This window comes from Tenrec ecaudatus, chromosome 12 (assembly GCF_050624435.1).
Source record: "Tenrec ecaudatus isolate mTenEca1 chromosome 12, mTenEca1.hap1, whole genome shotgun sequence".
Taxonomy (NCBI): Eukaryota; Metazoa; Chordata; class Mammalia; order Afrosoricida; family Tenrecidae; genus Tenrec; species Tenrec ecaudatus.
The window spans coordinates 55,111,469-55,133,823 of record NC_134541.1 but is presented as its reverse complement, the minus strand read 5'-3'; the positions used below and the strand labels follow the sequence as shown (position 1 = coordinate 55,133,823).

Genomic DNA, 22,355 nt, shown 5'->3' with positions numbered 1-22,355 from the left:
GGGTTCATGAGGGAGGGGCGAGCAGGGAGGGAGGGGAAAAAGGAGCTAATACCAAGGGCTCCAGTAGAAAGTAAATGTTTTGAGAATGATGATGGCAACAAATATACAAATGTGCTTGACACAATGGATGTATGTGTGGATTGTGATAAGAGTTGTATGATCCCCCAATAAAATGATTGAAAAATAAATAAAATGAAAATAAAAGCCTGTTATTACATGGGCAGGCACAGAAGCATCCAAGAGCCCGTGAACTGAACTGGCAGGGTGATTTCTCTCTTCTGGGAGATGCTTAATAAAATTTCTCTACACAAAAGCCCCATTCTGTGTCTCGCAAATAAATCTTTACTTTGGGAAGGCACGAACCTGAAGCTCCGGTAACATTTCTGGCTAGCAGTCAGGAAAAGAAAGGGCATGGCGCGTTTCTGCAGTACCATTCCTCACACTGCAGGTATGCTGGAATCTGACCTGGGGAAGGAGATGCAAGCCGCCTTTAAGAAACACCCCAATCTCTGTAGTTAAGAATCCAGCCTGCTCTCAGAGGTGAGCAAACCCGCTTAGAAGGATTAAATCTCGCTCTCGCTCTCTTTGCTCCAGGTGGGAGAGACCACCAGCACCTCAGAGAGAAGCCTTCAAGTTGTTAAGACCCCAGTTACTACTAACAAAAGTAGGATGTGGAACATTGTCATTATAAACTGTTGCCAATGGATGACTGTGGCCCTGTGGTAGTTACATCATCTAGTGTAAATTTGAGAGGATTAAAAGTGAAGGGGTGGAGTCTGGTCTGTCAATCAAGATATAACCAATGAGACCTCTGTGGGCATGGCCTTCTGAGAATTCTGGGAACTCCTGTATTTCCTCCTTGGAGGCGAGAGACACTTCTCTCTCTCTGGTCATTCCCTGAGAGATCCTCTACTGAGAAGACACATTACACTATGCCCTAGGAGCCAGAGAAGCCACAGGGAGACCCCTGCCAGCACTGAGATGCATACACCACCACAGACTTCCAACCCACTGGCCTGTGATCCTCCTGCACTCGGCATCATTGCATGTGTTTCATGAGTCTGAAGAGGACTTTATAGATTGTTATCAGATATATGGGCTAATGTTGGATTTATGGATTTGATCTGGACTGGGCTGGAATATTTTCTCAATCTTCAATTGTTCTTGTGTATAAACTGCTTTCTTATATACATATGTGTGTCTATGAATTTGTTTCTCTAGTCTAACACATGCCCTAAACCTCCGAGCTTCCAAGGTATTTGTTTATGGCTAAGAAGGTTACATATGCCTGCCGTTCGCTCTATTATAAACATGGATGTTTATAGCATATACTGTCACCTGACATGCAGGTATTTACCCTGGAGTGGTGGAGCCAATTTACTCATTCCAAATTAGAAGAAGAAATAGAAGTATTTATTTATTTATTAGAAGACAGCAATACAAGCTGTCTGTGTGGTGTCCTGTGTGGATCAGAATTCACAGAAAATGCGTAACTATTTCTATGGTATTTACACTTGGGAGATTAATTTAAAGATGTTTAAATTAACTCAGGTTTCAGGATAACAATGGGGAAAATTGCTGACCATGCGTAAGCAAACAGAAAAATAAAATTCTTCCAGTTTTAGGCCAGTCTCAGGATGTTTTTGTTGACTGACTAGATAGTAGTAGGGGCTGTCTTCTCATCACTATCAGGTAAACAACAGAAGACTCTCCGAATCATCTGGCCCTTCTAGGTGACCTCTGCAACCAGCTTGTTTGTCTTTGAGCAATGTGTCAAGTGATGAAAATTCCATAGACTTTGCACTTGTACAGGGATTGTTTTCTAACTAGATTAGCTAAAATAACTTGCGTTACATATTCCCTCTATGAAGCTAAAAATCATAACGAATTGATTTTTCTTAACATCAAGAATCAGATTATATACCTTATGTGAAATGAGTCAGCATTTACTGAAGGAAACGGAAAGAGTGCCCTTAGAGGTCTTGTGACCAAGAAAAAGTGAGGGTGTCCCCAGAAACAACCAAATTTAAAAAAACATGCCCTTGCCACCCTTAATGGCAAGCATTCCGCTTGAGGAGTTAGTTCATTCTAGCTTCTTTTGAGCTTCAGATCTAACAATGCTATATGCAAGCAATTATGACTTTCTATTAAAAAGTACACTCCCTAAATCTTAGCCACATCCATTTGACAAGAAAATACAACTGGGCAGAGAAGAAGTGGAATGTGTACTATTTATAGATGACAGGATTTTATTGTAGGAAACCCCAAAGTTTGCACAAAAAGATTGTTGGAAACAATTGACGAATTTGAAATTTGTAGCAGGGTAGAAGATTAATAATAAGATTAATAAGCAGAAATCAATAGAATTCCTGTCATCTCTGAAAAAGACATCAATAAAACAATGCCATTTATAACAGTCACACAAAACTGAAATACCAGATATACTCGTGTATATGCCAAGTTTTTTCAGCACATTTTTAATGCAGTTTTTGTATAAAATTACATGCCTCAGGTTGGCTTATACTCAAGTATATTTGGGTCGGTTTATATTCAAGTATACAGCATATAGGAATAAATCTAATCAAAGGAATAGAAGACCCGTAGAAATAAAATGTGGTAGATAGGTTTATTGTGCCCACCTGGCCAATAGGGATATGTGGGATTAATAAGGTCCCAGTTTGATTGGAGGGCAAAGAGATAAATGGCTTGACAAGCCCCGCCCCTCTCTCGCTTACTCTCTGATGATCTGACCAGTATATGACTGCTTTAACTAGTTCTCTGCCTCAACTTGTGAGCTACACTCCCTGTGGGACAGCCAATACATGGATTGCATTGCTAGAGCTTGAGGTTCCTTCAAGACCTGCTTCACCACACTGCTGGTGTATGCATCACTTGAACTTGAGGCTGTCAGATCCTGTCATCTTGCATTGCTTGAGTTTGATATCCCATCTGGACTGACTTTGATAAGCTCCTGACTGTTAGTGACCCACCCTACTGTTTGCTGCCTGTGGCCCAAGTGCCATCATTCCCCTAGGGAAAACTCAGCTGTCTGCTTTCTTGACCTTAAACCCAGCAGTCCTCATGACTTGAAGGACTTCCAGTACATTAATCGTTCCACAGAAATGAGTTGAACTGATCCTTCAGTACAGCTGTGTAGGCTAATTCACTCTTAGATTCCTTCATGCTGTATATATGTGATTTATGCACATATACAAAATCATAAGTGTCCTGGTTTTGTTTCACTAGAGAAGCCTATCTAACACAATTGGTAGCAGGAATGGGTCTAGAGAAACAAGATAATAAATAAGGGTTTTCCAAGTTGGCTCTCCAGCCTAATTAGGCTTAACAGCACTGAGAATGCTGTCTCTACTCCTGAAGGCATGGGTAAGTCTGCTGCTCTTACTAAAACGGGTAGTGGTAATCCATGGTGGGAAGTCACAAAGCTAATACCCAGTGCCACCACTGTGCTGGTGAGAGGAGAGGCTCTGGGTGATCGTGTGTTTGATATTTTCCAGCCGTTTGGTGGGGATGAGAAGTATAAGGAAGCTGGTTGATGGGTCCTCCTTACAATAGCAAAGGTGATCAAGGAAAGGAGTAATCTCAGAAGTACTTCTCAACTGTCAAATAACAGACCTAAAAGCTTTTGCAAGTGCTACAAAGGAGAGTCTTCTCTCCTCTAGTAATAGAGCTGACATTGCCGAAAACCATATCCAGAGTCTCAGCATCTGAGTAGCTGACTTGTAGCGTCTGCTGAATTGCAGGTCTGGAACAGTGTCTTATATAAATGCAAGGGTATTGATCGGAATAAAATGGGGACCCTGGATCATGAATGGGAGCGTGTGGGCTGATGATCCAGAAGAGGAGGCTATTAAGCCCCGAGAGTCGATTAAGTCACCCCAGTCAATAGGCCCACCCCTTCTACCTGAGGGGATTAATCCACTCTCAGTAAAAACAACCCACACCTGAGCAGATTAACCAAACTGTTTAAACTGACATTCCACATGGGACTGCGTTTGTAGCATTTTGGGGGAAGATGCCTTACAAGAGATTGTTGAGAGCCCCCAGGAAACACCCCCAACACCCATTATTTCCTCTAGACATATAAGGAGAATTAAGTCTCAGCAAGTTCCTAAAAGTGAGGTTCAGATGCTGATTCAGGAAAAAGTACTCTATAGTCATGAAGATCTGCTCAGATTTTCTAATACGTACAAGCAGAAGCCTGGGAAATATCCCTGGGAATGGTTACTAAGGGTGTGGGATACTGGTGCAAAGAATGTAACATTAGACCAGTCTGAGTTTCTTGATATGGGGCCCCTAAGCACATATTCGTCCTTCAATGTCTCAGCAAGAGAGGTTAAGAGAGGATCTAATTGCTTATTTGGTTGGTTCACTGAAGCATGGACTGCCAGATGGCCTAGACTAGACCAACTTGAGGTACCTGACCTACCTTGGTACACTATAGAGGAAGGCAACCAGAGCAATCTGGAGGAGAAAACAACGGGACCTACAGTTCCAGGGGGACACGGGAGAGGGGGGTGGGGGAATAGGTAATGGTGTTAAGAAACCTAGGGACAAGGGAACAACAAGTGATCTAAATTGGTGGTGAGGAGGGTGTGGGAGGCCTGGTAGGGTGTTACCAAGGGTAATGTAACCAAGAGGAATTACTGAAATCCTAATGAAAGCTGAATATGAGAGTGGGATGAGGAAAATAAAAGGAAATAGAGGGAAGAGCTAGGAGGCAAAGGTCATTTATAGAGGTCTAAATACAGGCATGTACATATATATATATTTATATATGAGGATGTGGAAGTAGATCTATGTGCATATATGTATACATTTAGTATTAAGTTAGCAGGTGGACATTGGGCCTCTACTCAAGTACTCCCTCAATGCAAGAACACTTTGTTCTATTAAACTGGCAATCCATGATGCTCACCTTCCCAACACAGTCAGTGAAGACAAATCAGGTGCATGAGCAAATGTGGTGAAGAAAGCTGATGGTGCCTGGCTATCAAAAGATATAGCATCTGGGGTCTTAAAGGCTTGAAGATAAAAAAGTGGCCATCTAGATCAGAAGCAACAAAGCCCACATGGAAGAATCACACCAGCCTGTGTGCTCATGAGGTGCTGTAGGGATCAGCTATCAAACATCAAAGAACAAAAAAATCTTATCATTGTGTGCTCACCTCCCTGATATGATCGGTGAAGACAATGGGTGCATAAGCAAACGTGGTAAAGAAAGCAGACAGTTCCTGGCTATCAAAAGATATAGCATCTGGGGTCTTAAAGGCTTGAAGGTAAACAAGCAGCCATCTAGCTCAGAAGAAACAAAGCCCACATGGAAAAAGCACGCCAGCCTGTGCGACCACGAGGTGTCGAAGGGATGAGGAATCAGGCATCATCAGAACAAAAAAATCATATCATTGTGAATGAGGAGGGGAATGCACAGTGGGGACCCAAAGCCCATCTGTAGGCAATTGGACATCTCCTTACAGAAGGGTCGAAGGGAGGAGACGAGCCAGTCAGGATGCAGTGTAGCAACGATGAAACATGTAACTTTCCTCTAGTTCCTAAATGCTTCCTCCCCCCCCCCACCCCCCTGCCCCGTATCATGATCCCAATTCTACCCTATAGATCTGGCTAGACCAAGGGATGGACACTGATACAGATAGGAACTAGAAATCCAGGGAATCCAGGTCGGATGATCCCTTCAGGACCAGTGGTGAGAGTGGCAATAGGGGGAGGGTGGAGCAAAGATAAGGTGGAAATGGGGAACCGATTACAAGGATCTACATATAACCTCCACCCTGGGGGGCGGACAACAGAAAAAGTGGGTGAGGGGAGATTTCAGAAAGTGCAAGATATGACAAAATAATTTATAAATTATCAAGGGTTCAACAAAGTCCACATGGAAGAAGTACACCAACCTGTGCGATCACAAGGTGTCGAAGGGATCAGGTATAAATTTTTACCATAGTGAATGAGGGGGGAGTGCAGAGTGGAGACCCAATGCCCATTTGTTAGCCACTGGAGATCCCCTTGCAGAGGGGTCTCGGGGAGGAGACGAGTCAGTCAAGGTACGATGTAGCAATGATGAAAAATACAACTTTCCTCTAGTTCCTAAACTTCCTTGCCCCTTCCCAACTTTCCTCTAGTTCCTAAACTTCCCTCCCACCCCTCACAACTTTCATCTAGTTCCTAAACTCCCCCCGCCCCCACCCCCACTATCATGATCCCAATTCTACCTTGCAAGTCTGGCTAGACCAGAGGATGAACACTGGTACAGATAGGAACTGGAAACACAGGGAATCCAGGGTGGATGATCCCTTCAGGACCAGTGGTGTGAGTGGAGATATTGGGAGGGTAGAGGGAGAGTGGGTTGGAAAGAGGGAACCGATTACAAGGATCTACATGTGACCTCCTCCCTGGGGATGGACAATAGAAAAGAGGGTGAAGGGAGACATCGGACAGGGCAAGATATGACAAAATAATCATTTATAAATTACCAAGGGCTCATGAGGGAGGGGGAAGTGGAGAGGGAGGTGAAAAATGAAGAGCTGATGCCAGGGGCTCAGATGGAAAGCAAATGTTTTGAGAATGATGAGGGAAACAAATGTACAACTTGACACAATGAATGTATGTGTGGATTGTGATAAGAGCTGTACCATCCCCCAATAAAATGATTTAATTATTTAAAAAAAATAAGAAGAAAGTGGCTACACAGCCACAGAGAACGAATGAGCCCAACATGACTCCTTTTCATGGGTCACATGTTGGGCTGAAGGTCATTCCAAACTCATGAGGCTACCGTGCTCACGAACCAAAATTGCAGGAATTAGAAGGGCAAGGCATGGTGAAGCATAGCGGAGCCTGGTGATGCTGCATGGGTAGATGCAGAGGAGCTGGTGGTGCAGAGAGGTGACACAAAGCATCATAGGACCTGATGGCACAGTGGGACAGGGAGAGTTGGCAGGACCTGGAGGCAACAAACGCAATCCAGGGAGGAAGGACCAGTTCTGCAAAAGATCTTCTCATATCTTGCCTACACCCCAAGGAGAGCCACCAAGTTGTGACCTTATTGACAGGCAGGACTCCGCCCATACCTTCTTTACAGATGTCAAATTGGCACAAAAACCTAGCCATCACACCGGGTTCTGGATAATTGTGGGAAGCAAGTGTTGACCACGAGCAAGCAAACAGAATAGTCTCAGCCTGTCTCTGTTGACTAACCAGATAGTAACAATTAGATTCTTAGGCTAATTATCAGCGTTTATCTAAAGGCTTTCTCAAGAAACATCATGTTTGCCTCTGGGTTATACTACAAAGGTATAAACACTCGTAAGTGACTGAGGTGGGGTTCAAGGAAAGCATGGTGTAAATTACACGAACTACAGTAAGAGAATTGGAGTAGACCAGGAGTAGACTCATGGGGGTGGAGGGAAGCTGGAGGGGGTTAATGTGACAAACCCTAATGATGCCTTCTTAATCCCCACAGACACTTCTGCTTTTCTAATGCTCCTTTCACTGTTTGTAATTTTTCTCCTACACTTACAGCTGCCTCGTTTCCTGACTCCTTCCCATATAATTCCAAACACAGAGTTCCAAAACCACCATGCACTGTGAAAGAAGCTTGTTCAAATTAGAATAGTGCATTAAATAGTAAATAAGCTTTACATGAACGGCCAATATTTCTGTCCCTTTGTAGAGCATCTTACAATGAATGGACTCCATGACATAATGCTTTCATTGTTTTTCTTTCCAGGAGTTTGGCTCTTCTTATTTTGCTCTCTAACGACAGGTTTCATTTCTTAAAATTCGCATGCCAATTCCACTTGGCAGTGATTGTTATACTTGCCTCATCACTTTGGCTATGGTATTTTCAGTACTAAATGGTCTACATTGCATTGCTGCTGGAACAGACATGCAAGTCTGGCACACTATCCATAGATACTTCCAGGAGTTTACAAGTATTCCTGGCAGGCAAAAGATTTGTCCCAGAAGACTTACTGCTACCTACTCCTCTTGAATTAGTTTTTTTTTTTTTTAAGAAGAGTCCAGCACATTTTCTTAGTTCTTAAGTGTGTTTTGAAGGAACCATCAGTAATTGGGGGGGTGGGGGGGAATTCCGTTTAAAGTGTATTTTCTTATAAATTAGATGGGTATAATTGTGTGGCTTATGTTACATATCCTATCAGCCATAGGTTAAGCCTCTCTTATTCTGTTGCCTCTGGGGCAAGGTCCTTATCTGCTTGGAATATCTGTGGGATTAACTTGCTTTAGACAGCACTGTGTATGTGTATGTATACTTCAACATTACCTTGGATCTAGGAGGTTCACTGTGTAGGGACTGCTGGTTCACAGAAGAACTGGGATCCAGGTCTCCTTTCTTGCTCGAACTAGTATTGCAGAAAGGAAAAGAATGCATAGGTTGCAGTCAATATAGAGTGGATTATGCATATTAAATACTAACTCAATCATAGTCAAGGAAACGAGGACCGACCAAAAGTTGCATTTTTGAGAACTTAAAAATAAGTCTGAATCTCTATTGGAGAGGACACTATATTCTTAGCTGGCAAGCCCTGGTAGTGTAGTGGTTACCCATTGGGCTGCGACCCTCCTGGTTGACAAATTGGACTCAGCAGCAGCTTTGCGGGAGAAAGACTGGATTCTGCTGTCCACAGTAACATTCTTGGAACCCCACAGCGATCACTATACGTCTGCATTGACTGATGGCAGTGGATTTGGTTTTTGGGTTTGGTCTTGCCCTTGGAAATAAAAATGGCTTTTTCTGCCACTGTTTGGATTGGCGGTGGGCATCACATGATAATGAAATTGTTTTCAGTGGCTGTTTAGGAGAACTTGCGTCCCGTCCGTAGTAAGACTTCCAAGTCTGAGCCCCTAATAAAACGATAGAAAAATTAATGAAATTAAATATACTGAGGGGAGAAAAAACAAGACTTCCAAGTCTTATCTCTCTGCCTCTCTTTATCCATCTCATCGCCCATATACCAGTTGTGTTCAGCGGGGATGCCCGAATCATCATGACATTGTGCGCTCGAGGTGATTTTTTTTTTTTTTTTTTTTTGCAGGAAGTCACGGAGCATTTTCCATTTCCCACACCAAACCTTACAGAATTCTAGGCTAGGACCGCTCCGCCAGATCTCATCTCAGCTCTGAAATTCGCAGCGACAGATGGCTCGGCCCGCGGCCACCTGGGAAATGTAGTCCGTGCTCCGGACACCGGCGCCCCGGTGGCAGGGCTGCGGACTACAATTCCCGGCTGGGCATGCGCGCCGCGCTTGCGCGTGCGCTCCCTAGGATGTGAGGAGGGAGGCGAGGGCGTTGTGGGAGCGTCGCGAGCAGGCGGTGGTGCTTGGGGGACTGACAGCGCCATGGACAACGCGGGCAAGGAACGCGAGGCGGTGCAGTTGATGGCGGAGGCCGAGAAGCGAGTCAAAGCCTCCCACTCCTTCCTCCGAGGGCTGTTTGGGTGAGCGGCCGGCCGCGCGCGTTCGAGGGCGTCTCCGTCTAGAGGAGTCTGGACACTGAGGGACCCCTTTCCGGAGCCCAGGCGGTGTCCCCAACACCTCCGTCCGCCCCTCAGTTCTCCCGAGGGCCCTCGGAGCCCCGCACGCGTCCCCGGGAAGCTCCAGAGCCAACCAGGGAGCCGCAGTCACCTCGCCTCTCCAAAGCCCCCGGGGCGCTGCAGTGCCCCCCGGCCCGGGTGTTGCCCCACTCGGGGTGTTCTGGGTGCCCACTGGGGCCCTGGGCGTGGGTGTGCAGTAGGGCCCCGCGCGGCCTTGGCCCTCGGAGGCCCGCGCGGGTTGGGGCCCTTTGCCTCCAGCCCGGCCTTGCCCCAGGAGACGCGCAGTCAGGGCACCGAGACAACGCATTTTCTGAGTCAGTTGTCCTTCGTCCTAGCGGAATGCACTAGCCAGGGCCTTCTGTTTGGTCAGCGATCACGCAGCCAGTGTCTGTGTTTGGAGTCTCGTTAATTTCCTTTTAATTCTGAGAGGTCCGTTTAAATTAGAGATCTCTCAATAATTACAGCCTGCAGTGACAGCTCTTGGAATTCCAGCTGTTGAATTAGGTGCATGATTCAGCTGAAATTAAGTGTTTTGCGTTTTTTTTTTCTTTTGAAAGTAAAAATACTGGCACGATTTTTATTCCTGACAAATACCAATGGTACATACTAAAATATTGAAGTTTCTGGCACAATTTCATTCCTGTACAATTCAGTTTGTGGCCTTAGTTCAGAAAATAAATTTATTGAACTCCTGCCTTGCCACTTCATCCTTTGGCCATGAATTAGAATACCTTACTGTTGTAGAGAGGTCTCCAGCAAAGGCTTAAATGCCAGTTTCTTGCTGTACATTCTTGCCAGCTGCTAAGATGCATAAACATAAGAGCCCCTGTCCCTATCCTTAAGGACCTGTTAGAGGGTATTTATTCCAGCTGATTTCTAAATTTTTCCTGTGGTACATGGTTCAAAAATATAACAATTAATTACACATTTTGTTTCTCCTTTAAGTTAGGACACTCTGTAATACTTGATGCAAATAGAAAACAGTAGCTCCTTCCTCTGATTCACACAGCCTTGAGAATTTATTTAGGGAAGGCGTGGTGCCATTGCACTTCTTGCCAGGAGGTGACCCTAAAGTTGGATATGCTTCCCTGAGAGAGAAGATGTAAGTGGTAGAGAGGTGTTGTGAAACTAGTCCAAATCTTCAGCCAGTAAGCCTTAAGGGATTTTTGGAGAAGCTTGTCTTTTCTTCATAGACTGTTAATCCCCTAATGGGAATTAGGCCCTATAGCAGTGGTTCTCAACCTGTGGGTCACGACCCCTGTGGGAGTTGGTCGACCCTTTCATAGAGGTCCCCTGATTCATAACAGTAGCAAAATTACAGTTATGAAGTAGCCACGAAAATAATTTTATGATTGGGGTTCACCACAACATGAGGAACTGTATTAAAGAGTCACCGCATTAGGAAGGTTGAGAACCACTGTCCTATAGGAAGACTTCAACTCTCCTATTCACAATAATACCCTAAAGTTATTTTATCAGAGGTTTAACTCATATTTGGTAAGCCATTCTGTCTTTGACTTGGGTAAATTACTGAGCCTTTATTTACCACAGTTTCCTCTAATATAAAATGGCTTTAATATTAGTATATCTCATCGTTTCTGAAAACATAATGAGGGTGTGTAAAACATTTAGAACTATGGCACTTGGGACTGATGATTGTGAAAATATGAATTATATCACCAAAACCACTAGCAAATTAATTATCAAGGAAACAATGCCAGAGGTAGTGTCTTTGTTTGTTTATTTTTTTATTTCAGAGCCAAAGAACTTTTGGACTACTGATTGGTCTTTTAATGAATTGAAATATTTGAGAGAACTTTGGTATTATTTATGAGGATTATGTACTTCCAGTAATACTTAGGCCCAGAAAATTAGGAGTGGGGGAGAGTACTCAGAACTCTGTAAATTTTAATAATATTATTTGACGCCAAAACCCAGTCCTAGTTTTGCTGTCCATTGTAATGGCAAGACTAAAATTTTCTCTCCATGTTAGATATTTAGAATCCTAAATTATATCTATCATTACTTAACACTTGTCATTACCCTTTTAGACTTGAATACATGGTCCCCTGCCTCTTCCATTGTAATTTTAGAATCTTTCCATTTTTCTTGGTCTGCAAGTTGCCCTTTTTCAAATTGCCCTGCAGTCCATCTCCATGTTAATCTTCTGAATTGTGTGTCAAAAGCACACATTGGCTCTTTAAATTCCAACATTGAGTATGATCTGCCACATGTCTAAGAACTGACCATTTAGTGTTTCAGAGAGACAGCCATGCTGATTTAAGGATGTGGCCTTTAGAAGTTGCAGAGCATATTGCAGATATTTCACATCATAGAATTATTTTAATATCCATCTGCACATTAAAACCTGTTATGAGTTCACCTACTTCATTAGTGTTTATCTACCACCCACGTTCCTTTTGTTATGAAACTGTATTTCCAATACTCTTCCATAGTTCTGTTAATGCTTAAAATAAAATGAAAACATGTATTTTATATTCATAATAAAGGCTCAGCCAAATACTTATTCCGCATGCACAGCACAAGTGGGTGCTTGGTTTGTTTGATGTCAATGTTTCTGCCCTGCATCCCCATCTGCAGGAGAAGAGCAAAGGAGGGATGCTGACATTGCACTTGGTGGTATTCTATTTGTGTTTGACGGCTGGTTACAAAGTGATGTGGTTTTGTGGTTGTAGATTTAAAGTATAAAGTTTAACTCTTTCTTAAGAGTAAACCACTACATACGGAATGTCACTTGCACAATGTCATTTTGATTATTGCCATGGATGGGCTATAGAATCTCACTTTATTTCCCATTCCAATTTAGAATCTTAATGAATTGCTAGTGTGTCTTAAAATGGATTAGGTCGGGCAGGACACTTGTTTTACATCTCCATATTAGGGGCCCTGGGAGTGTAGTGGCCATTGGTCTGTGCTCCCCATGGTGGGCACTTTGAAACCAGCAGCAGCTCCATGGGAGAAAGGCTGCACTTTCTACTCCCTAACAGGACCGTCTCGGAAACCCACAGGGAGTCCCTGTGCGTCAGCATGGGCTTGATGACTGAGTTTGGTTTGGGTTCTACCTTGCTGCCAGCAGATTACAGGTTACAGATAATCTCTCCAATGCACTTCAGAAACACTAGTTACTTAAGAATAGCAGTGGAAAGATTTTCTTTTTTTTTAATTTTAACTGTACCACCATTTATTTTTTAAATCATTTTATTTGGGGCTCATACAATTCTTATCACACATCCATCCATTGTGTCAGGAACATATGTACATTTGTTGCCATCATCATTCTCAAAACATTTGCCTTCTACTTGAGCCCTTAATATCTGCTGCTCATTTTCCCCCTCCCTCCCCACTCCCCCTACCTCATGAACCCTTCATCATTCATAAATTATTATTTTTTTGTCATATATTACACTGTCTGACGTCTCCTTCCGCCTTCTTCTCTGCTGTCCCTCTCCCAAAGAGGAGGCTATACGTAGATTCTTGTAATCAGTTCCCTCTTTCCACCCCCATTCTCTCCACCCTCCAGGCATTACCACTCTCACCACTGGTCCTGAAGGAGTCATCTGTCCTGGATTCCCTGTGTTTCCAGTGGCTATCTGTACCAATGTACATCCTCTGGTCTAGCCATATTTATAAGGTAGAATTGGGATCATGATGGGGGGAGGAAGTATTAAGAACTAGAGGAAAGTTATATGTTTCATCGTTGCTACCCTGCACCCTGCCTGGTACATCTCCTCCCCACAACCTTTCAGTAAGGGGTGTCTGGTTGGCTACCATTGGGCTTTGAGTCTCCACTCTACACTCACCCACATTTTCAGATATGATTTTTTTGTTCCTTGATGCTTGATATCTGATCCTTTCAACAGCTCATGGTCACACAGGCTGGTGTGTTTCTTCCATGTGGGCTTTGTTGCTTCTGAACTAGATGGCCACTTGTTTATCTTCAAGAGGAAAGATTTTCTTGATGGTTAGTGCAGTCTTCGCTTTTGAGTTTTCTCCAATATTAAAGTCTATAAAAGAGTCATAAATCCAACAGTGGTAATGTAAATCTAATAAAGGCCTATTGGATTACCGTGACATAATCCTGTCTAATTAATTAGTTATTTATGATCATTTAGACTATTCCTTAAGCATTTTATAGTGTTGTTTATCCATATTCTTCACTTATCTTTACTTTGACAAAGATTAGGCGTTTATATTTTGCCAAATTATTGCGGGGCAATGTGATAGGGTAGAGTATTTAAATATTCACTAGTTACAGCTGATTGTGAAATTCAGATTGGATTCTTTTAGATCATCAAGCTCAGATTTAGTTACAGAGACAGATGATACAGTGTAAGAAGTCATGTTTTCTATATAATTATATTGTGAGATTGAGTGTGTGTGGGTGTGTAAAAGCATTGCCACTAGGGTTCTAGTTCCTGCATGCACAGACTTACTCTGAATGAAATGTGATTGATGAATGACTGTAGGCAAGTTTTCTCAGTTACAAACTCGAAGTCACTGCCATTGAGTGCATTCTGACTCATAGCAGCCCTATAAGACGGGGGAGAATTGCCCCTGTGGGTTTCCGGGATTCTAACTCGTGATGAGAGTAGAGAGCTGATGGTTTCTAACTGCCTACCTTGCAGTTAGCAGCCCAATGCGTAACCACTGCTCCCAGAGATCCTCAGTGATACGTTAGCATCAGTAGAGTGCCTTCAAAATAGACATCTGTGCATAGGCTTCCAAAGGGATCTGCTGGGCCGGTTACAGTCACGGCACTGTGACCAGCTCAGAAGGTCATAGTGACTGCTTTTGGAGATCCTAAAGGGTAATCGTGATATCTTGATGGACTTTTCTCCTAGGACACAGGATGACCATAGGGGCTTGTTATAAAGAAGTTTCAAGGAAACGGGAAAACCTGTTGATGAAGGAAAAGGCGCGGAAAGTTTTGCTGAGGAATTTTTCCTATCATGACAGTGCACCTGCTCATTCTTTTATGGTACTAGGGCTATCCCGGGAGAGTTTGTGGGAAACCTTTCATTATCCACCCTACAGTCCTGATCTTGACCCCTTCTGATTTTTTTTTTTGATCCCCAAACTTAAAGAACATTTCAATGGAACACGGTTTGAGCCCTTGGAGGACGCCAAAACTGCCATTTTGATGTAATGTAAACCAGAGCCAAAACTCTTCAGGGGATTAGTGGAGAGATGGAAAACACTTCTTTCAGAAGCTTATAGAAGATATATTGAGAAATAATAGCTTGACGTTTTTATATTTTTGTTTAATAAAGATTTATATTTTTATAGCAATTTTTTTACTTAACCTTGTGTCTAGCACACTGCTATTGAGTCTATACCAATTAATCCTACATATATATTTTATACTATATCATCTGTCTCTCTAAGTAAATCCAATCTTATTGGGCTTTACAATTCCAGGGTAGATCTACTCCTTAAGATTTCCACGACTGAAAATCATGGGAGTAGATAGCCTCATCTTTCTTCCATGGAGCAGCTGGTGGGTTTGAGCTGCCAACCTCTCAGGTAGTAGCCCGGTGCCCAGTCCAGAGTCACTGGGAAGAACAAGATGAAGGAGGCCATAACTGATCTCTTTGGACTCCCTGGTGCAAAGAGACAGAACTCAGACATGACTCCACCCTCCAGCTTTCTTTATCTATTCTGATACCAACTGTGTCTGCCACACACTCTACTCCTTTCCTGGGTTCCATAATCTGCCCCGGAGAACTCACAATCAAAACTCACAATTATGTGGCTTTATTAGAGAAGTTAACCAGTCACCACAAGTCAGGATCAGCAAACATAAAAATGCAGTCATTGTTGCACAACAATGCCTCTTTTCAGTCAGCAGCCAAGTCTCTCTCTCTCTAGTTCCTTAGTGGCTGCTGCTTTGGCCCAGGAAGCCCTCCTGCTGCTTCTTTGTTCTGTCTCATGGTCTCCTTAGGCCCTCTGGTCTTGACCCACCTCGTTTGTGTTGTCTCAGCCTTGTGCCACAGTCTGTGATGCTCTGGTCTCAGTCCCCTCCACTTCAGACAGATCTTGAACATGTTCCACCACTTTAGACATACGTCTCGATTGCGTTCCACTGGTGCTCTCTTTCAGATGGCCCCGAAATTACTCTTTCTGAGTTGGCTCTTAGACACAGGGAAATTGCTCTGATGGATGTGTGTGGTTTTCATCTTTCAGCAGGTCATATCCTCAGGGAAACAAAGGGTGTGATTTGAGTCATCCCCTCTCCTGAGGTGAAGATTACAATACCTCTACCTTAATCCTGTAACAGAGAACTCCTTTCCAAAGGGGGTTAGGGCCACAGGCATAGAGGCCAGACTTGATAGTACATTACATAAAGGATTACAGCTAGAAAGGCTTTATTAATTGACTATAGCTCAATCACTATAAGAAATATATGTCATATACAGGAAGAACTGATAATGGTCTCTGGGGCTCTCAGATTTATTAGTTTGGTGAACCTAGCCTATTAAATCCTACTTTAGCCTACAAATAAATGGAAGGACAGAATCTACTTTTCAGAGGTTATTATAAAGCAGGGATCCTCAAACTTTTTAAACAGGGCCCAGTTCACTGTCTCTCAGACCTATTGGAGGGCTGGACTATAGTTTAAAAAAAACTATGAACAAATTCCTATGCACACTGCACATATCTTATTTTTAAGTGAAAAAACAAACGAGGCAAAAACACCTGGCGGGCTGGATGAATGTCCTCGATGGGCCACATGTGGCCCACAGGCCGTAGTTTGAGGATGCCTGTTACAAAGATTTAATGAGGTGTCAGAACAGATTTTTAAAATGCACAGAACTGTTTATTGTTCTTATTTTAGTGTCAAGTTATAGTTTGGAAATCACATGATAAACTACCAGATTTGCCTTTTTCTGTTAAGAATCTTATTGTGTTAGAATGTGTTCTCTCATTCTTGTAAGCCCCATAAGGTGCAGACTTGGTTTGAAGAAGAACCCAGTGGTAGTGTTTAGCTCTAGAAATTAAGCTCCCAGAGAATCTATTCTATTTGTTGTTTAACACCTCACTCAGCCTATGGCATTTGATGGAGAGAAAATGAATGTATGAATGCTAATACAAATGTTGAATATATATGGATCTGTATATAGCAGATCATCAGGGTTTTTTTAATCATCTGTTTTACATTCAGCAACTCTTCAAACTTCCAATTGTCTTGCCCTGCTTCCATCATTTTCCCTTTTATCTTCCTTTGTTGTTATTGTTTTCCCAAGCCAAATAACACCTGACTGTGTTCTAGATCTGCCTTCCCCCTGGCTCTCTTCCCTCCCACCACTGGTAACCATCAAAGTTCGTTTGTTTTTTTTTCTCCCATAAACTTTTTAAAAATCATTTTATTGGGGGATCGTAGAATGCTCATCACAATCCATCCATCCATCCATTGTGTCAAGCACATTTGCACATTTGTTGCATCATCATTCTCAAAACATCTGCATTCCACTTGAGGCCCTGACATCAGCTCCTCATTTCCCCCCTCCCTCATGAACCCTTGATAATTTGCAAGTCATTATTATTTTGTCATACCTTACACTGTCAGTGTATCCCTTAACCTACTTTTCTGTTGACCGACCTCTAGAGAGGAGGTTATATGTAGATCCTTGTACTTGGTTCCCCTTTCTACCCCACCTTCCCTCCACCCTCCCGGTATTACCCCTCTCACCACTGGACCTGAAGGGTTCATCTGCCCTGTATTCCCTGTGTTTCAAGTTTAGTGTGATAACCTTTCCTTGTATTTTTTTCCCACAATAATTTCATACAATATTTGTCTTTTTGCTTTTGACTAATTTCACTACTGTCCTCCAGGTTCATCCATGTCATTATTTTGTCACAAATTCATTATTTTTAAATTTTTTATTGATCATTTTATTGGAGGCTCTTAGAGATATTATAATAATCCATAAATCAATCATATCAAGCAAACATGTACAGATGCTACCATCATCATTTCCAAAACATTTTCTTTCTACTTGAGCCCTTTGGTTTCAGTTCTTCTTCATCGCCCCCCCTCTCTCCCCACTACCATTGTCATGAACCCTTAATAAATTATATATATAAACATATATATTTGTGTTTTTCATATTTTACACATCCAGTGTATCCCTTCACCCACAGTTTTGTTATTTATCTGTCTTGAGGGGGGTTATGCACCCATAATTGCTTTCAGTTTCTCTTTCCCATTGTTTTTAACATTGTATAGTATTCTATTATGTGTATGTTATCAAAATTTATTTATCCATTCTTTTGCCTGAGAAGCATTTAGGTCGTTTTCATCTTTTGGGTATTATGAATGCTGCTACAATGAATATGAGTGTGCATATATCTGTTTTGTTAGGACTCTTACTTCTATAAGCTGTATACTAGATAGAAGGACTGACTGGTGACTCATTTCTATTCCCAATTTTTGGGGGACTCACCATACCAATCTTCACAGTGGCTGTACCTCTTTACAGCCATACCAGCAATGGATGAGGTCTTTTAGTCTCTCTGCACCCTGTCCAGCGTTTGTAGTTTTGTTTTTGTTTTTTTTAACTTTTCTGTCAAGACTAGGGTGAGGTAGCATCTTACTGTTTTGATGTGATCTTGAGCATTTCTTCTTATGTTTGTTGGTTGCCTGAATGTTGTGTTTGGTCATCTGCCTGTTACTATCCCTGGCCTATTTATTGATTGGGTTATTCACCTTTTTCTTGTTGAGGTGTTGAAGTTTTCTATAGATTTTAGAGATTAGTTCGATACATCAGTGCTACATTTTTTCCCCCAGACTGTAGGTTTTGTTTTTACTCTTTGTGAAGTCTGATCTACGTAGTGTCTAATTTTTAGAAGGTCCCAGTCTTTTATTTTGTCTTCGTGTATGTGTGTGTGCGTGTGTGTGTGTTACATTTGATAGTGTGTTTATGCCATATGTGTTAATTAGGTAATCTGGTGTCAATTTGGGACTTGAGAGGATTAAAAGTGAAGGGGTGGAGTCTAGTCTGTCAATTGGTCATAGCCAATGAGATCTCTGGGCATGGCCTTCCCCTGAGAATTCTAGGAACTCCTGTATTTTTCCTCCTTCTTTCTCTTGGCTCACTTTCGGTGAGACATCCCTGAGGAGAAGCCACATGGACCTACCCTGATGCAGTCTTGGGACCTGAAGGAACCACATGGAGGCAGACTACTGCCAGAGCTGAGATGCTTCTACCGCCACTGACTTTGTACCCACTTGCCTGTGATCTTCCTACATTCAGTGTCACTATGGGTTTCGTGAGTCTGAAGAGGACTTTATACATTGGTATTGAACATATGGGCTAATATCGGACTTGATCTGGACTGGGCTGGGATGTTTGCTCAATATTCAACTGCTCTTGTATATAAACCTCTCTCTTATACACATATGAGTCTCCCTGGATTTGTTTCTCTTGTCTATCCAGACTAGCACACCACATATTAGGGCCTCCAAGTTGGTCCCTATTTTTTCATTGATCTTAATAGTTCTTAATCCATCTTGATCTCATTTTTTAAATGTAGAGTGAGTCTTTTGCCTAATTTTCAAGAGCAAAAGCATATAATGATGTGTGCTTTTGGTATTTGCATGTCATTTGCTTCTGTGCATTAATTTTTTAATTATAAAAGTACTGTGTATGGTAGAAAAGTGAAAGGAATAAAAGAGGCTTTCATCTGAAAAATAAGTTTTGCCCTGAGTCTTCCTCCTGCTAAATCTCACCCCGCAGAACTACTGTAATCTTTTTTTCTATTGCTTTTTAGTTTTTCTGATGGTTTCTATCTAAGTCTGAATTATTTTAGAATACTTCTACTTTATCAATTTTAAATAGTGTCTTCGTTTCTTAGGTCTGTCCTAACAGAATACCACAAAGTAGATGACTTTAAAGACCAAAAGTTTATTTTCTTACAATTCTAGAAGCTAAAAGGTCAAATTATGACCCCGCCCTGTTGATTCCTTCTGGGAGCCTTGCAGCTAGTTTCTGGTTAATTCTGCCAAGTCTCTACCGTGGTTTGTTATGTTTTTTGTTTTTTCTATTAATATATCTATGATGTGTGTGTGTGTGGCTCGTTTTAGATACTTCATTATCATTTTATAATAGAGAACATTATAAATCTACTACTGGGACATAAGATAATTCTATTGGTAATGTCATTATTTTAGCAAATGATTCAGAATTTAAAACACTGTTGAGAAAATGAAATTATACAAGTGTAGGTTGGCTTCAGACTGTAATACATGAATTATTGACTTATCCCCATTAAACATTTAAGTTACTAGACAGACACTATACAAACAAAAGGGGTTTGTCATAAGACAAAACTTTCAGTAACTCTCTACATAAAGGCCGAACCATGCCTACAATATTAACATGTATCATAAGAATGCAAGGAGGGCATTAAAATAGTAAGTAAATGGTAGTCCCAGTCCATTCATTGAGCACCCTGAAGGCAAGTGATCCAAACAAAGGTCCAACAATCACGAATTCTATAACCTTGGGAGAGTAGTCATCTGCTTCTTATACTAAGACCATATAGTCCAAGAGGGTATATCAGTTCCATAAATCTGCTGTAGTTGAGTTGACTTAGAGTGGTTTCCACATCAAATCTTTCAGGTGTGGCCAATGAAGGAGATTGTGTGTATGGAAAGAACAGAGTCTAAAGACTAAAGTATCACATTACCTGGGCCACTAAGGTCTGGTTAGAAACTAGATCAAAAGTGTCCAATTAGGAAAACAGTACCGGTCATATTCTCCCCTTGAGTTCTAAGTAAGTATTGTTAAGAGTTTGCTTCTCCCCACACACACCCCAAGACTTTGCTCCTACTAGTTTACCCACTAGCAGTAATGTAATTCCTTTCTCTGAGATATACATGCCCCCTCACTCCATCTTGACTTGAATTTCCAGTAAGATTCACTCTTGTAGCAGTTTCTGTTGTTAGATTCACCTTAGCACAATGTTGTATGCCAGCAACTGAATGGTCTTCCCCCTCTCCCCACATCTTGAGAAACTGATCCCACCTTAGATGAGGTCTCCTCCGTTGAAGTGGTTTTTAAAATGTATATATAAAGGGGGTGATATGTGGTCCATGGGCACTAGGCAGGCTTTCTACCTTGTTGCTTGGGTAATCAGATTATATTGCTCTTCTTTATAAGTTACTACTCAGAAGACATTGGGTTCAAGACCCACCCCACCCTCCTTTCAAAAAAACCTTAAATCGATAATAAAGCATATTTACTACAGTGTTAGCACTGTTTTTTAAACTAATGTTCTCATCATTTCGTAGTTGGATGTTCATATCGGAGAGTGATTTTCATATCGTTTGTGGTGATAATACATTACTTTTCCTTTCCAGTTTCCCAGGAATGTTTAAAACCCAGTCGTTACATTCCTTAAGCTTTCTTGCTTTAAAAGTGCTTGTCTAGTTCTCACAGGAGGCTGGATGTCTAAATTCAGGGTGCGCCTGTAGAGGGACGTTCTCTCTTGTTAATAGTCCTGGGTGCTCCTCGGTGTTCCTTGGTCTTCCTCCTGTTTGAGTCTCTCTGACTATTCTGTTCTTTGTGTAACTTAGAAGTGATTAGATTTAGAACCCGCTTGACTCTGACATGAACTATTTAACATAGAGCAAACACAAAAAAATAATAACAATCCTACTTTCAAAAGGTCATAATTACAGGTACAGGGCTTAAGATTTTAACACATAATTTTATGGAGACACAAACACCCATACATTTTGTATTTATGTTTTTCAATAGTTTTATTGATAGAAATTCACATATCATACATTTCCATAGTTAAATCACTTTTTTAAAAGTATATACCTTATCCCAATCAGTTCTAGTGTACCCTCACCACCCCTGTATTCGTTATTTGCTCCCCACCTCCCCTCAGCCTCCCCAATCCCGATAGGTATTACATTACATAGTTATTGTCACTGTGCATCCGCTCCTTCCGTACTTCATAAACTGGGAAATGTAACGGAAACAATAAAAACCAAAACTGAAAAAGAAAAGACCACCAGCAGTATTAAAATAAGCCAGAGGAAAAAATTCTGTTGAGGAACAAGCAAGGAATATTTAAACCTAGAGCTAATTCAGGATGGATCAAGAGGGATGTCAATTGACCGGGTACCATATAATAGTGTAATTCCATCCACCATAATCAAATTTGCAATGATCTCTGTCAGATAGTATGGCTGTTTGTGTCCCTCGACTGTGGCCAGAGGGGACTTGCCAGAGACTTGATCTGAGTAGGTACTGTGCAGGTGGATTTTCGGCTCCCATCGTTCTCCAGTGTTCTACGTATTGGGTGTTCACAATTCAAGCTCTGATTCCTTTCCCTTCATCATATTTGAATTTTGTTATTTGTCATCTTTGTATCATATAGGCAGGTGTGCTTCTTCGAGGTGGACTTAACTCCTCACTTAGATGGCTGCTTGTTTGGATGTAAGCAGTTAAGACCCCAGGTGCTGTTCTAATTGATAGCAGGCATCATCTGCTTTCTTTATCGCCTCTTGCTGTAGCACCAGATCTTCAGTGACTTCATGAATGCAAGTATTGAGCAGCGCCATGTCATAAGAACTAACTGTTCTTGGATTGGTGCTAGAATTAAGTGGGACCCCAGAATCCATCTGCTTCTGTATGAGTTATGCCTGCTTCTGGTTTGCTTTAGCAGTCTTATTAACAGGATATGGTAAAACAAAAGATTGTCAATCATCCCTCTGGCTTATAAGGCAATTCCA

General features: G+C 41.9%; 1 protein-coding gene across 2 annotated transcripts in view; it reads left to right on the top strand.

The window, feature by feature from the left end:
* Positions 1-9,320: 9,320 nt before the first annotated feature.
* NAPB (NSF attachment protein beta) overlaps positions 9,321-22,355 on the top strand; it is a 57,404-nt gene continuing 44,369 nt past the window's right edge. The window contains exon 1 of one of the 2 annotated variants that reach the window (XM_075564058.1): positions 9,321-9,490. In XM_075564058.1, coding sequence (XP_075420173.1) covers positions 9,393-9,490 — 98 coding nt within the window. In that variant the 5' untranslated portion in view covers positions 9,321-9,392. The remainder of the gene's footprint in view (positions 9,491-22,355) is intronic. The other variant, XM_075564059.1, reaches the window with a different exon arrangement.